Source organism: Helicoverpa armigera, chromosome 1, assembly GCF_030705265.1.
Source record: "Helicoverpa armigera isolate CAAS_96S chromosome 1, ASM3070526v1, whole genome shotgun sequence".
In the NCBI taxonomy this organism is placed as follows: Eukaryota; Metazoa; Arthropoda; class Insecta; order Lepidoptera; family Noctuidae; genus Helicoverpa; species Helicoverpa armigera.
This window is the reverse complement of record NC_087120.1, coordinates 17,244,329-17,260,021: the sequence shown is the minus strand read 5'-3', so window position 1 is coordinate 17,260,021 and position 15,693 is coordinate 17,244,329. Positions and strand designations below refer to the sequence as shown.

Here is a 15,693-nt window from a genome sequence, read left to right as displayed (position 1 = left end):
CCGTGTGTCTAGATAAATACTTAAATAATATACTACATACTACCTACTATATTACATTAAACGCCTTCCTCTCTTCTAACTATTTGCTGTGCCCATCAGGGTCCATAATTGTGACTACCTCTATTATTTTATATTTTCCACCAAATGTACATTATGGAATGCAATAAATGATAATATATGATATGATATGATATGATAGATCATTTCTTATTATGGAGACATATTCCAAAAGTATGGGGTTTAGGAACTATAAGACAATTTAGTATCCTTAATAATCAATTAACTTCAAGTTTGTTAATCAATTACTCGGAATTGCGTGGACCGATTTTGAAATATATTTATTTTCTGTTATTCTGTTTTCTGTTTCTGTTATTCTGTTTTCATCAGCAATGTGTACGTGCTTAATGCATGTTCCCAAATAATAAAAAATACGTCTGTAACTCAATTGAGGGCGCTACAATATCAGTGCAAAATAATATTGCAATAACATATAATTCGTATATGCTCTCTAAAAAGTCTGAAATAAAATAAAGCAAAATTAAAAATTTTGAAAAAACCCCCGACGGTAAAAATCTTATTGAAAAATAATAAAATAACTCTAAACCCCCGACTTAACCCAATTATTATGTAACTAAAAACTATAATAGACGTAAAAAAAAATTCTAAAAGATTTGATATCTCCAGAAATCGGTAATAGATATACTTAACTACTTAAACAATGAATATGGGTCTGCCCTTTCTATATGAAAGGACAATGCCGGATTTTGTATGGACCCTGTCCCCACCCACCAACAGACTTGAAACTAGTGTCATAAAAAATCTCATTGGTTTGGTTTGTTGTACATATTTAGTTTAGAAGGTACCCTGAGTGTGAGCAAGTTGCATGAGTGTAGGAACTTACATCGTCGATGGGCGCGGCGCAGGGCAGCGGCGGCGACGACGTGCAGGAGTGCGGCGGCAGCGCGGGCGGCACGCGCCGACTCGCCGCCACCAGCCGCAGCGGCGCCGCCGGCGGCCGCAGCGAGTAGTATGCCGTCACGACGCTGTAACACCGTCACCGTCGGCTTTCATTAAAAACCTTTATGTTTATTTAGCAACTTGACTAAAGTTATACCTGCAGCCGCCGGTGCGTCCGGAATTAAGAGAATTCATCTATTGTAAGGCTCACCGTGTGCCATGGGCAAAACATGCTTTAAACACATACACACATAATATTAATGAACATCTTGAGAAGTCGTGGTGGCCTATTGGGCAAAGAACCAACAAGTGGTTCGATTCCAGGTCAGGCAAGTACCAATGCACTTTTCTAAGTTTGTATGTGTTATGGACCATGTGATTAATTCGGGCATTATTTATAATGCCCGAGCATTATGAATAATGTCTAGTTTTATCGGGCCAAGTGATTAATAACTATCTTAACTTCACTATTTATCACATTGCACGGGCATTATTATATTGCTACATGACAGTTGGGCAATTTGATAAAAAAGCTATATTTTACGCGGTGATATTTTCATTTGACTTGGAGAAGATGTTAATTATGCCAAATAATAAGTCTAATTGCTTAAACTTTCGTTTATTTTGTTTTGTAATAATAAATAATTTCTATAAAACAAATATATGTTGTAAAATTTTTGTTTTTCAATTACACTTTATGTTACATTTAAATATGACTTTCCTTAACTTTTAAATGCAAAACTAGTAAATTTTTAAGGCAGAAGTCCTCCATAATTAATCCAAATCATGAGGCTGATTATTTAAGTGGTTTGATATTTTCATCATCTCAGCCATAGACGTCCACTGCTGAACATAGGCCTCCCCCTTAGATCTCCACAGATACCTGTTGGAGGCGACCTGCATCCAGCGTCTTCCGACGACCTTTATCGTCGTCTGCTAGGTAGACGTCCTACGCTGCGTTAGTCTAGCTTGTTAGTCTGTGGTCTCAAATCCAGCACTTTACGACCCCATCGGCCATCTGCTCTGCGAGCAATATGGCCTGCCCATTGCCACTTCAACTTACTTTAATCCGGTGGGCTATATCGGTAACTTTAGTTCGTCTTCTGATCTCCTCATTTCGGATTCGATCACATAGAGAAACACCGAGCATAGCCCTCTCCCTAGCTCGTTGAGCGACTTTGAGCTTTGAGATGAGGCCGATAGTGAGAGACCACGTTTCGGTGCCGTAAGTCATCACTGGTAACACACCCTAGTAATAATTGGACTACTTGTCCTAGCATAGCGTTTGATACTTAGTTTATTTTAAATTAAATGGCAATAACAATAAAAATGTTTGTATTAAAATTAAATATGTTTGTATTACTTTGCCCAAAAGGCCACGGGCAATATGTATAGTGCCCGGTCAATTTGATTATTTGAATAATTATTATCAAATGGCACTCTCATAATGGGCATTTTTCATAATGACCAGGCATTATGTATACTGCCCAATTTATCACTTGGTCCATAACATATGCACTTTCTAAGTATATCTTAGACACCAGTGACTTTGTAACCAAGGGGTGTTGGGTTACTCGGGACTGGGTTGAGGAGGTCAGATAGGCACTCGCTTTTGTAAAACTGATGTGTATGTGCATCTCGCTCACTCATGAGTAATTGTAAACTATAATAATAAACTCACACCGCATTGTGTGAAGGTGTCATTGCGCACGGCAGTATTAAAATAGTATCCATCGAAACCTCACGTCTTCTTATTTCTGCACCATTTACCCAAAAACATATCAAAAACACTGATACTCAGCTACATCGGGTTAGACTGGAAGCCAATCCCAACATAGTTGGGAAAAGTCTCGGAGGATGATGAGTATTGAAAATCTTGTTACCTACAATACCTGCCATGCTTTATGGAAATAAATGATTTTATTTGATTTAAGACCCAGCAATCGTTATCTACCTAAAGGTCACTGCACACAGTGGGCGCGACGTGGCGGGACGGGACGGCGACGCGACACTGAGCAGTCGTACTAGATATTACGGACGATACCACACAGAGCCGTCCCGCTCGACGCGACGCGACGCGACGATCTAGTACATTACAACTGATCAGTGTCCCGCCGCGCCGCGCCCGCTGTGTGCAGGGACCTTAAGTATAACTATGTATTTCAAACTAGCTTGTTGTTCTAGTTGTTGCATAGCGCGGTTGCTATGCACGAGGTCTCGGGTAGACACCAATACCGGGTCGGGCCGATATCGCTTTGATGGTTTACGATACTTTCACAAAGCAGCCCGGAGTCTGGAAGTTGGTGATTGATACACCCTTGCGTTGGAGAGCACGTTAATGTTGGTCCTGCGCCTAATCTCTCTCCAGTCGTGACGGATTACCGTCCCATCGGGCTACGGGAGTGAAGGAATAATAGTGCGTGCACCTGTGTCTGCGCAAATGCTTGTGCACTATAAAGTTAAGTGCTGCGCAGCTGGCTAATCTCCTGATGAGAAAAGGCGCTGTGGCCGACAATCTGCATTGACGCCATTATTATTCGTAATGGTACGTTCACACGCGCGCGTTCAAATCGACATTCAACGGGCACAGTCACGTTCACGAGCGTGTAAACGGTACGCCCGAGCCCGTGAACGCGCCCGTGCCCGTGAATGCCGCGAATCGGGCGAGTGTCGGTTTTTTGGCAAAGTTCAAAGGATAAATGTGCGGACGCCCGGCGACTGTTTACACGCGCGCGGGCAGTCAGTCTCTCCTGCGCTTTCGGGACGAGTGGATCTTCATTCAACGTTGCTAAGAAAATCGCTACGATTGGAGATTACAACATGACGGAATTGTCAACGTCGTTCATCATTTTGTTTCTTTTTCCAATAAAAATAAGTTAAGCCAAAGGATATGGCAGCAACAACACCGAGGTCCTCGCTGCTCGCCATTCTTGCACTGAGTGACACGACGGCGCGCGTGTGAACAGCTTGAATGTCCGCCTGCCCGCGACGGGCTGCGCGGCAGCGTGTAAACGTAGCTTAATCTACTAGTAGCATGAGTGGTAAGCCGACATTGCGGTCCGTGCAAACCGGCTGCGCTTACAGACCCAGGATGCGGGAGGCGCGCGGGGGGCAGGCGGGGCGCGGGGGGGGCGCGCGCCGCCTCCGCCGCCGCCGCTGCCGCCGCCGCCTCTCCCGCCGCCGGCCTGGGGGACGCCGACGGGCAGCGCTGGCGCCCCGTTCGAATCGACTCTTCTTCTATGTTTGTTCTGTTTATGCAAGCATTATCAGAAAATATGTTGGTCCCACCTAAAACACACTTAAGTACGTTTAAAAAAATGCAAAAAAAAAGGCTTCCTATTTATAGAATGTTGTAAATGGCCTCTTTATAGGAAAAAAATCAACTCTCTTTCGGCTATGCTGTATTTTGTAACATTTATTTATTTATTACAGACAGGTACAATCCAATGCGTTAGCGAGGCACTTATTTAAAATACTAACTACTTACAAAAATAAAATAAAAAACAAACAACAAAACACAAGATATTTACACAAAATAAATTTAAAATAAAATAGAATATAACAATACAATAATAACAAAAGTATGTATGTCCTATAATCCTAATCTAGTTTATAACATAATATAAACAAAATCATCCTTGCGAGTTCACTGAACTGACACGAGAAAATGTCTATCTTGTTCTGGATTTCGTTAATAGTACGGATCGCTCGCGTGAGAGGCGTCTTGGCCAGTATGTTGGTCCTGGCAGTCGGCACTGACAGCAGTGGCGGGCGCCGTCGTCTCTCCACATAGCGGTCCGGCACACAGAGACACAAGCACCGTAGTACGCCGGGATTGTGTTCCTTGCCACGGAGTAATTTAATAATATATAATATAAGGGCAAATTCTCGCCGCACCTTTAACTGGTTGTACCCGACCATACCCAGCACGAACAATGTGGGGTACACACGGAGGAGAAAAGACTAGCGGAGGTGCCCTAACGTAAAATCTCCTAACAAAGCAGCGCGCCAAAATTCGGGTGAGCGGGGGACGAGGAACGTTATTGGCTCCACCCGTGCTCCACCCTTATACGCCTTTTATGGGAAACCACCCATTTTTTGTAAATCCATCTAGCGTGGAATAGGATGATTAAAATCTAACCCTAAACTAACATCGACCACTACCACTAGTGACATAAAAGCAAAATAAATACTCAAAATTATATAATATTCCTTAAAAAATAGTAATTGAATTAGAAAGTTTGAAGAAGCATTCATTTGAAATGAACGAAGAAAAAGAGAGAGATAAAAAAGTTAGAAAATTAATTCTTATATAAATATAATTTTGGGCAGAGAACTTGCCCCACAACAATTTATTTACTCCCCCAGAAATGAAATAGGTATAATTCTACTAGGAATCATTAATCGGAGACTCGATCAAAAATCAGTTTTATTCACCACGGGTCTAAAATACCCCCTTGGTGTAATTTCAGTATCAACTTATGTCATTGCGTTAGTTCATCTACTAGCCACTATGGCATCACAAGCACGAAAACTCGTTCTATTTGTTCTAGAACCATGCTGCGATGACTGTTGTTATTTTCGATGTTGCCATATTACTAAATTCACCAAGAAAAATGGGAATCAAAATTATAGGGACAGTGTTTATCAAATTAGAGTTTTCATAACTGTATCATAAAGGAGCATCCACAAAATAACAGACTTTATGTGAGTCGGATGTTGCTCTGAGTAAAGGTAGGTACATTCAAAAAGTATGTACGGAAAGAGAGATATATCTATGTAAAACATTGCTGATGATGAATATAAATAAATCTACGCTAATTTTTGTCACATCTTATATTTGCTATAAATTGGAGTCATTGCAAAATTACTGTTTTTATAAAATGTAGAAGACTACGAGATCTAAGAAGATCTTATTACATGTAACTGATCACAACGACGCTGACTGGTTACTAAAAGAAATACATAGAGTTATTTATGATTAATTTTAAGATAATTGCGGCTTTTTTAAGAATGGGTGATTGAATTTTCGATGTCTGTCTTGATGAACACAATTTTACTTCAAATATACGTAAGTCGACTACTTACCGAAAGATGGTGTTTTTATAATTTTAAATTTTCATGATAATATATCATATATTTTGGTTTGTAAATAATCTATAAAAAAACATGTAGGATGCAAGGAAAAATGAAGCTGCTTTTTAAGGCAAAAATTGGTTACCAATATTGTACATTGATTCAAGATTCATACGAAAATAATACAGGTTCACTTAGAGGTTCTAGAAATGCAGCTATTCGACGACAGATGTCTCTAGCAAAAAATATGTTTTAAAGTTAAAATATTACTTACACGTGAAATGTTATCCTATGGTATGTTTCAGTTTGGATCCTGAGCAATTTCTACAATTAATGATAGCGCATTTCATCGTTTTAATCGAGTAACAAATAAAATCTGTTGAAATTGTGGTAAATTTATTTATTTATTTATATTTTAAGAAGGCTTACAGACTAATACAATAATAGTTTACAATATACAATAATAGTTTACAATATACAATAATCATATCGCTAATGACAAGCCTCCACAGATAATAGACACATGTCGATAACAATAAGTAGGTAGGTATCTATCCAATGTTGCGTGCCAAGTGATTCAAATATTTTAAAGAAAAAAATGTTTCGTTATAGAGTTTTACCTATCCAAAAAATGAGTCAGCTATAAGTCGTCTGACTGTATTTGTTTTAGTACAGAATAAGTCTATATCAAGTTCCCGCGCCAATTTGTTAAACTTATTAGCACTTCTCAAGAAAAAGGAATTATGTCTATAATTAGTCATTGCAAAAGGTATATCCAATAGTGGTCGTTGACGGAGTTCTACTTTATTGGTACGTAGTGTTAATTTGGATAGCAAATCAGGGCAGTCAATAGAACCATTTGCAATATTAAGTAAAAAACATATATCATTAATTTCACGTCTCAGGTAAAGAGGTAGAGGTAGAAAATACAACTATGACAAGATGTCAGTTTGATGTGAAGGACGGTCTATGGGCGGTGTCCAGCCACGCCTGCCGTGACGTAGTCGTGACGTATTTGACCTACTTGAAGGCGCGTGACCTACCTGCGTTAGGGCATCTCCGCTAGTCTTTTCTCCTCCGTGGGGGTACATAAGCGGGTACAGCGGATACACCCCGTACAGCCTCCAGTACAAGTGGCGCGTGAACTTGTTCTGCACGCGCTCCAGCATGACAGAGTACTTGGCTTCGTGTGGAGCCCATATGACACCACCATACTCCAAGTGACTCCTAACGAGTGCGTCGTATAATACCCTTACTGTTGTTATATTCGTAAATCCCTGCGACTGCCTAAGTACAAAGCCTAGGTTTCTGTACGCCTTCTTACATATCTTAATAATATGCTCGCGAAACGTGAGCTCTGGAGTGAGATGAACCCCCAGATCACGCACCTGTGTCACTCGCGTCATGGGTGTTGCCTCTGCTTTGTACTCATAGCAGACAGGGCGTCGCGAATGCGTAAAGGATATTACCGAGCATTTGGATACATTGAAGTATAGTTTATTGTCATGACTCCACTTCACCACTTTGTCAATGTCATCCTGGAGTCGCGTACAGTCCGACTCGTCCCTTACCTCGAGCAGCAACTTGAGGTCATCCGCGAACAATAAACATGTAGCATGTCTGACGACTTCCGGCAAGCTGTTTATCATGATGATAAATTCAAGAGGCCCCAAGTTGCTGCCTTGGCTTACTCCAGACCTTGTGTAGTATGGCTCTGACTCAAACCCATTATAGTTGTTGACTATAATGGGTATACATACTGTTGACGGTCTTTCATGTAGCTGACAAAGAACTGCAACAGATGTGGTGTACAGCCAATATCAGCCAGCTTCCTCAATAAAACATCATTGTCCACGGTGTCGAAAGCTTTTTTGAAATCAAAATACGCCGCATCTACCTGCACCCCCGCGTCGACCGCCGGTATAACCTGCGCCACGAAGTTAAGCAGGTTGGTGGAAGTGCTGCGCCCCGGCCGAAAGCCATGCTGAGCGTCCGATAGTTGTGCTCGGACCTGCCCCTGTATAGAACTTTGAATGGCGGACTCAAAAACTTTAGCCGGTCACTGCACAGGTCACTACACAGCACTGCCACTGGTCTGTAACCGCTGACATCTGGACCTGACTTACCCTTAGGTACTGGAACGACGCGTGAGATCTACCATCGTTCAGGGAATGTGGACTGTTGTAAACAGGTATTATAAATGTGATGCAGTGGACCCGCTAAAACTCTGGCACAGTCCCTGAATAGAAAAGGTGGTATACCATCCGGACCAGATGAGCGTTTCGGCTTGAGATTCTGCAGCGCTATTTGAACATCATTCCGGGTTAAGTTGTTTTAATGAACCCTGTACTGGTAACACCGGCACTGGTAACAACATCTGTAAGTGTCCTATATCCTATATCAGTTCGGTTCTTAACCTTTTAGTCATAAGGGACCATTTTAACTAAAGTTTGTCTTGCCGGGGACCACCTCATCGGTTTACCTAAATTGAGAGTACTTTGATAAAGAATACTTTATAATTAGCACTCATTTCTTTATTATTAAGCGAAAAAAAATCTGAATTTTTGGGTCAGTACTTCTCAAAGCTAAACGCATGTCGGCAGTTGTGTAGGTAAGCAAATGCAAAGAAAGAAAAAAGTTGTTTATGGAGTTTCCCAATGCGCGAGCGTAGCGAGCGCGAAATTTTTGTTTGACTTAAACCAAATGTTACGTAAAATTTTGCCCAAACGTACTTAACTTTTTGTTTGTTGACAAATGCAAAAATAAGGGTATATAGTTTATGAATACGCGAGCGAAGCGAGCGCGAAATTATAATTATTTTTTAAAACTCAAAACCAAAATTACTTAAAATGTAGCCCAAGCATACATTTTCATGAATGGGGGGACCAGGTACGACACACCCGATAGACGTTCATGCGAAAACCCCCGCTCGCAATTATACAAGCTGTTGATTTGCATCCGTGCCATAGTCAAGGACGTAAATATGCTAATGATTGTCGACCCAAATCAACGAAAAAATGGGTAGGTAATTTTTTCATGTTTTTTTCTTATTTACGTATATCCGTCAGTGTAACCCAGCCGTACTTTAATTCGGCGCGTGTGTTACTAGCCTTACTACCGCGCTGCGCACTCACACAAACGCAAACGATACATGCACAAAGCATACGCAACGATCGTTCAATAAAATCGTAGATCATCCAGCCTACCCAAATTCACCCAATCACAGTGCGAGTACTCCCACACACTCGCCTCGCCGCTCCCCCGCGCCCTGAAGCCGGAACAAGCGCCGACGGCAAGCAGTGTGTTTGATGTCGCCGCCGCTGCTGCGTACGTGCGCTTTGAATTCCGCGACGTGTAGGTACAAAGTGCGAGATGACGGAAAACTACACGAACACGAGTTGGTGGCGATGGTCCGCCTGTATGCCATCAGTGACAACAGTGTACTAACAGCCATCCATCCTCCGAGCCTTTTCCCAATCATGCTGGGGTCGGCTTCCAGTCTAACCGGATTCAGCTGAGTACCAGTGCTTTACAAGAAGCGACTGCCTATCTGACCTCCTCAACCCAGTTACCCGGGCAACCCGATACCCCTTGGTTAGACTGGTGTCAGACTTACTGGCTTCTGACTACCCGTTACGACTGCCAAGGATGTGCAATGACAGCCATACATACCTATGTTCCGGGAAATGTTTACCGACCGGGAACCCTCATCACGGAGGGTCATGCTGGTCATGTGACAGACTTATGTGCTAGGACCGTTAACTTAGTGCTTTCGACACATTAAAAACGAATGTGATAGTGTTATGTTAGCTGAAGGACAACCAGCTACTTCGTCGTGCTCGATTGTGCCAAGAGTGTGAAGGTGACAGCTTTGAACAGTACCTCCGGGTAACTTAACTAGGTAATTTATTTATTTGTACATTTTGTAAATACGTAGTCAGCTTAATCAATTTTATTAGTGTAAATAAGTTGATTTCTTAACCACGCCAATAATACCTACCTACGAGCCGAAAGAATCACCTCGTGCCTACACTTAACTAACCCATCATTCACCAATTTAATCGAAAAGTAAAAACAAAATTACTACGAAATCTTTACGCTGAATGTTAAAGCAAACCGAAAACGGTCAGTGAACTTTCCTTTAGCGCACTAGTATTACGTCATTAATAAGATTTCCGTGTTCCAAGGTCCTAAGACCGTTAAGAAGGAAGCAAAATTTCTAATTATCAACCAATTTAATTCAAAATAAAACTAAATCACTGCGAAAACTTTATGCTGAAAGATAAAGCAAAACGAACATTTTATCAATCAGCTGTTAACATGTTAGTGAACTTTCTTTCGCGCACTAGTATTGCTTATTACTGTAGTTAATAAGATATCTGTGTTAAATTTATGCTCAAAAATTAGTAAGTAAAGTAAAACGAAGTTAATGACAATAATGAAGGTGATTTTCGAAACTTTAGGTAAAATGATTGCTATCGCGTATCACTCGGTCTCGCTCGCTCGCGCGCTCGCGCTGTCATGTCGTAGATAAGACACTCACACATCGACACTCACGCACACACGTAGACATTAGTTTTCTCTGTCTACGCACACATAGCTGCCATCACGCACACACTGTGGCCGCGGGGGAATTCTGTTATGATTTGTGTTTAACCGTGGGCTAAATTCTGAAATACCATGAAATTACAACATCAAAAAAAGCAGCGCATATTAGCTTTTTCAGACCTACCGTAATTCAAATCGATTATTTACGTATTTAATTTTAACCTCCTTGACTATGGCACGGATGCAAATCAACAGCTTGTATATAAGTTGATTAAAATAAAGTTAGATTGATAGTGGTCCGCGGACCACCGGTTAAGAACCACTGTCCTATATTAATGCATGTACCTCTAATAAAGAGGAAACAGTTTTTTGTTTGTTGGCAACTTAAAGACTCCGAAACTACGGAACCGAATTAAAAATGATTTCACTGTCGGAAAGCTACACTCTGGAAGAGTATTTTATAAATTTTTGATTTTAGGAAAGATATCGCTGGATATTGTGTAATTGCTTTGTTATTAGTTTGACTGAGATCGAGCAGAAACTGCAAGAGACTCACATCAAACCAAAACAGGAAAGCACTTTCTTTGCAGACATGGTGAAGGGAACAAAAACCCTTATCTAGCCTCATGCAAATAGCTCACTCGCTATACAGGATTGCGTTTATTCAGTGCGCAAACTTTGTAAACTTACAGTTAAATAAGTTTTATAGATACGTATATTTTTATTTTGTTCTGATTTAGTACAAAAAAGAATAGTTAATGATAAATGGCCTTACTACAAAAACTTAAACACCTGTTTTACACTTATCTAAAAAAATTGTAGCTGCAAAATGAACCATATGTCAACTGTTATACGGGATCCTCGAACACGGTTTTTTAAAAAAAACTAATTTTACACACAAAATGATTATATTGGTTTTTCACCACAATTGACAGTATTTAAGGATATTAGGACACTTAGAAATAGTAGAACTAGAAATAGAAATAGTAACGAATTGGTAATTGGAAATAGTACCGATATGTGTCGAGAATGACAACAGACTGCCCGCGCGGGCGAATCCGACGTATATTTATATTATTATAATTTGCTGACATAGCACCCTCTACATGGGGTTGCAGTATTAAAATAGGGTATAACAACCCCCCGCATAAGACCGAAATTCGGGGTTAATTACCGAAATTCGGAAAGGTTATACTACTTCCCTAAGTCGCGGTAATGGGATAGAGGCGATAGAATGCAGCGAAGCGTTGTCGTTCTCGACGTGAGTATCGTTATCAATGTTTACATTGTTTCTATTGATAACAAATGCATTCTTATATTTTAATATAATTTTAATTAAGATGTATATTATAAAAGAAATTACAATTAACAAAATTATAAAGGTAAGTATTGAATAATGCGTCCCGTATTTAATAATAAATGGTTTGTCATCTATGATCTTATCTAATTCCGCGAATATTTCTTTATGTTTGTTTACATTAGATGTTAAATCGTCTAAATCGATATTTTGGAAAAGAATAGGGGACGTATTATTATTAATCGAATTATAATTTATTTGACAACATGAGTCATTGATAATATTAAAATCTAGTATAGGGCTAGGTATACTTATATTATAAGAGTCATCTGAAGTTATCAGTCTTACACTTTTTGTATAGATTGTGCACTGTTTTGGGGTATCTAAAATACCCGTACCGGACACTATAATCTCACGCATTTCTGAAACACCGCACTCGATAGACACTTTATTCGGACGAGACTGCACGAAAATCCACCGATTGTTTATTAGTGGTTGCCAAATGTCTAGCTCGCCGAATATGGTTTTGGTAACACACCGTTTGGGAATAGCATTAACAGTTTTCGTTAATAGTTCACTTTCGCATATCGGGTTATCACTTGTCGTCGAGATTACCGGTACTTCGCATAAAAAGAACTCAGAGTATATGGTTTTACACTTACGTAAACTATCTAAATTACAATATAATTGTTTACTATTAGAAATAGCAATATACGAACTAGTAGGAGAGATTAAACTATAACTATTTGGGTTATCCACTCTATGAGGAGTAGGCAGAGCCAAAGTATGATATAAATTGAATTCCTCATTGGTAACGAGGGGCACTTGCAAAACAAATACAAGTTTATTCTTAAAATAATAACATGCAACATTAGATATACTTAAAATTAAATGAATATTATCTAGGCTTAATGATATAGGAATCCCAGTGTCCCGTGGTAGGTGCCTATCGTTATCGGCGAGTTCACGGTATAGTTGGGCAGGCGTTACAATGTTAGGATGTAGGATGTTTTGACTACTGAGTATAATTGCGTTTATCAAGTCTTCGAGTTGAAACGATAATGTAAGCAAAGAGCTTTCAAGGTTGGTAAGTATGGAATGGACTTTTGTTTCTATGATTAAATTGTTTGTAATTTCTGTAATATTTGTTGTTTGTTTAAGGAATGATATTAATGATTCATTAATGATTTCTTGATTGGTTTTTAATTTGTTTATAATATTTTTATAGGACTCTAAGGTAGAAGTAGTAACTAAGATATTTTCTTTTATTAATGTTGCCATTTTCTTTTGATTATTTTGTATAGATTCTATAGCAGAATCGTATTTAAGAGCGTCGTCTTCATCAAGCGTGCCGAAAACGTGCTTAAATACTGTACCTATACCGCCAAACCATGCATTACGTTTGTATCGCTTTGAAATAAGATGATAAATAGAATCATATTCTCGTTGAACGTCTGTAAAACGAGCTGTTAAAGGAGATAGCGTGTTTTCACAAGAAGTTAAGTTAAATTTTTGACAGTTAAACCTTAATGTACCTATGATTTCATTCAAATTAGTAAGATGAGGTTTTATGAAAGATATATCTACATAACTAATTACGTTTAAATTACTCTTAATTATTTTAAGTTTTCCCAGGCTATCGAAGTAGATACCAGCGTTTGAAGGATAAGGCTCGACAAAGTCCGATCGTGCATCGATTGGAATGCTGAAAGATAGAATGAAATATGAATTAGTGTTGCTCATCGGATGAAATTTCAGCAGGTTTTATTTCATCGAAATGGTGTGTCACATGACGCCGATTTATAAGAAGAGTGACAGTGTTATTATTATGAACCGATATGATTTTATATGGTCCTTTCCAAATGGGAGATAAGGCTTTCCTTAGTCGTAAATGATTCTTAAGATAAACTAGGTCGCCAACCTTGTAATTGGGCGGCGGTTTAGTGTGATTGTCGTAGTAAGCTTTTGAATGTTCCTTAGATTTTAGAATATTTTCCACTGCCTTTTCTCTAGTAAATTTGAATTTGTGTTGTAACATTCTTATGTAATCCGAATATGTTGTATTAGGTGTAGTTTCGTATATCGAGTTTGGAATGAATGGTTTATGGCCAAAGACTAGTTCATAAGGTGTAAATTTCGTGGTGGAATGAATTGTCGTATTATAGGTAAGCATAGCGGTATATACGTAGGTAGGCCAATTGTCTTGATTATTATTAATGAATGATTTTAAGTACTCTTTAAGTGTAGAGTGACTACGTTCGAGAGCTCCTTGCGTTTGTGGATGATAGGGTGATGCCCAGAGTAGTTTTATCTTTAAGAATAGGCAAGTGGTTTTAAAAAGGTCAGAGGTAAAATTAGTACCTTGATCGGTAAGTATTGATTTAGGAATACCGAAGAGAGAGACGAAATGGATTAAACAATCAGCTGATTCTTCAGCTGTTGTGCTGCGTAGCGGATAAGCGACAGAGTATTTTGATAAATCATCCTGTATGGTGAGTATATATTTCAGCTTTGCTGTACCAGATTCAGGTAGGGGTCCTACTATGTCTAATGCTATTCTTTGAAATGGTGCAGTGGAAGTAGTGGTTATTTCCATAGGGGCGCGATTAAGTTTCCTAAGGGCTTTATTTTCTTGACAGGATTTGCATTTCTTGATATAGTTTTCTATGTCACTTCTCATTCCCTTCCAATAAAATTGTTCTTTAATCCTAGAATACATTCGTGATGAGCCTAAGTGCCCGGCGATTGGAATATCGTGGTTTTCCCTTAGTATTTTGGGTATTTCACTCAATGTAGGATAAATTATTTTATTTACGTAAACGTGTATGCGGATTGGAGTGTCGTGAAACAGGTAAGTCAAAATATTGTAGATTTTAGTGTAGGAATGTCGGTCGAAAGGGTTTTTGAAGTCAGAGGTAGCTATATCTGTGATCGATGAGTCTAGTATGATGTCATTTCTCGCTCGTTTCAGGGTGTTGTATATATCAGGATAAGATGATTCGTCGAAATGGTGAACTTTAGTAAAAATTAGGTAAATATCTTTATTTTCTAAGTTTATTTTCAGGAAGGAATGGAGCTCTTTTTCAGCGTTAAGAATTTCGTCTTTGTCTTTATCACTAGAGAGTATTTCAGAGATGTACGGGTTTGATTCGTCTAAGTCGATTGAAGTGGGTATTAATATAGTTTTATAAGGGCATTTGAGTACGTTTTCGTTATGTTCAGTTATAATGGTATTTGTTTTAAATTCTTTACGCGATATTGATTTCAAAAATTTGGAATAGTCTTCGTCGTTTGCTTCTGATTTAGTGTTAGATTCTGTTGGCGAAGGTATTTCGATGTTATCAAAATTGGGGTTTATATCAATACTCTGTGGGCTAAGGTCAAGTGGTCCTAGGTCTATAAGTTCTGGTAAACTGTCTTCAGTATGAGTAGGGATAGCGTCATGAGCAGTATCAGACTCGGGAATAGTATCCTGTTTACGATTAGTGTCGTTGTTTAATAATTCATTATCATCGAATGTGAACGGTATATAAGAGGGTAGATCTAAGAGGGGGTCTTCCAAAGGGTTATCGATTAAATCATTAGGGCTTGTAGGTAAAGAGTCGGGAGATGGTACATCTATTGGATTAATTGGGAATCGGGACAGAGCGTCAGCATTGGTATTAATTTTTCCTTTCTTATGGATTATATTATAGTCGAATTCCTCTAGTTTTAGGCGCCAACGAACTAGTCTAGATCCCGGGTCTTTACAGTTAAAAAGCCATTGAAGTGGTTTGTGGTCTGTTACGATAGTGAATTTACGGCCATAGAGATAT

General features: G+C 39.2%; 1 protein-coding gene across 5 annotated transcripts in view; it reads right to left on the bottom strand.

Annotated features, from left to right (window-relative positions):
* The window catches only part of LOC110381710 (serine/arginine repetitive matrix protein 1), a 71,206-nt gene that overhangs the window by 44,835 nt on the left and 10,678 nt on the right, over positions 1-15,693 (bottom strand). For all 5 annotated transcript variants that reach the window (XR_007510556.2, XR_007510558.2, XM_049837355.2 and 2 more), the window contains exons 4-5: positions 4,044-4,205; positions 902-1,043 (exon numbers count right to left, since the gene is read on the bottom strand). Coding sequence is in view for 3 of the 5 variants with exons in the window: in XM_049837355.2 (XP_049693312.2) it covers positions 902-1,043; positions 4,044-4,205 (304 nt within the window). In the remaining 2 variants the exon portion in view is untranslated. The remainder of the gene's footprint in view (positions 1-901; positions 1,044-4,043; positions 4,206-15,693) is intronic.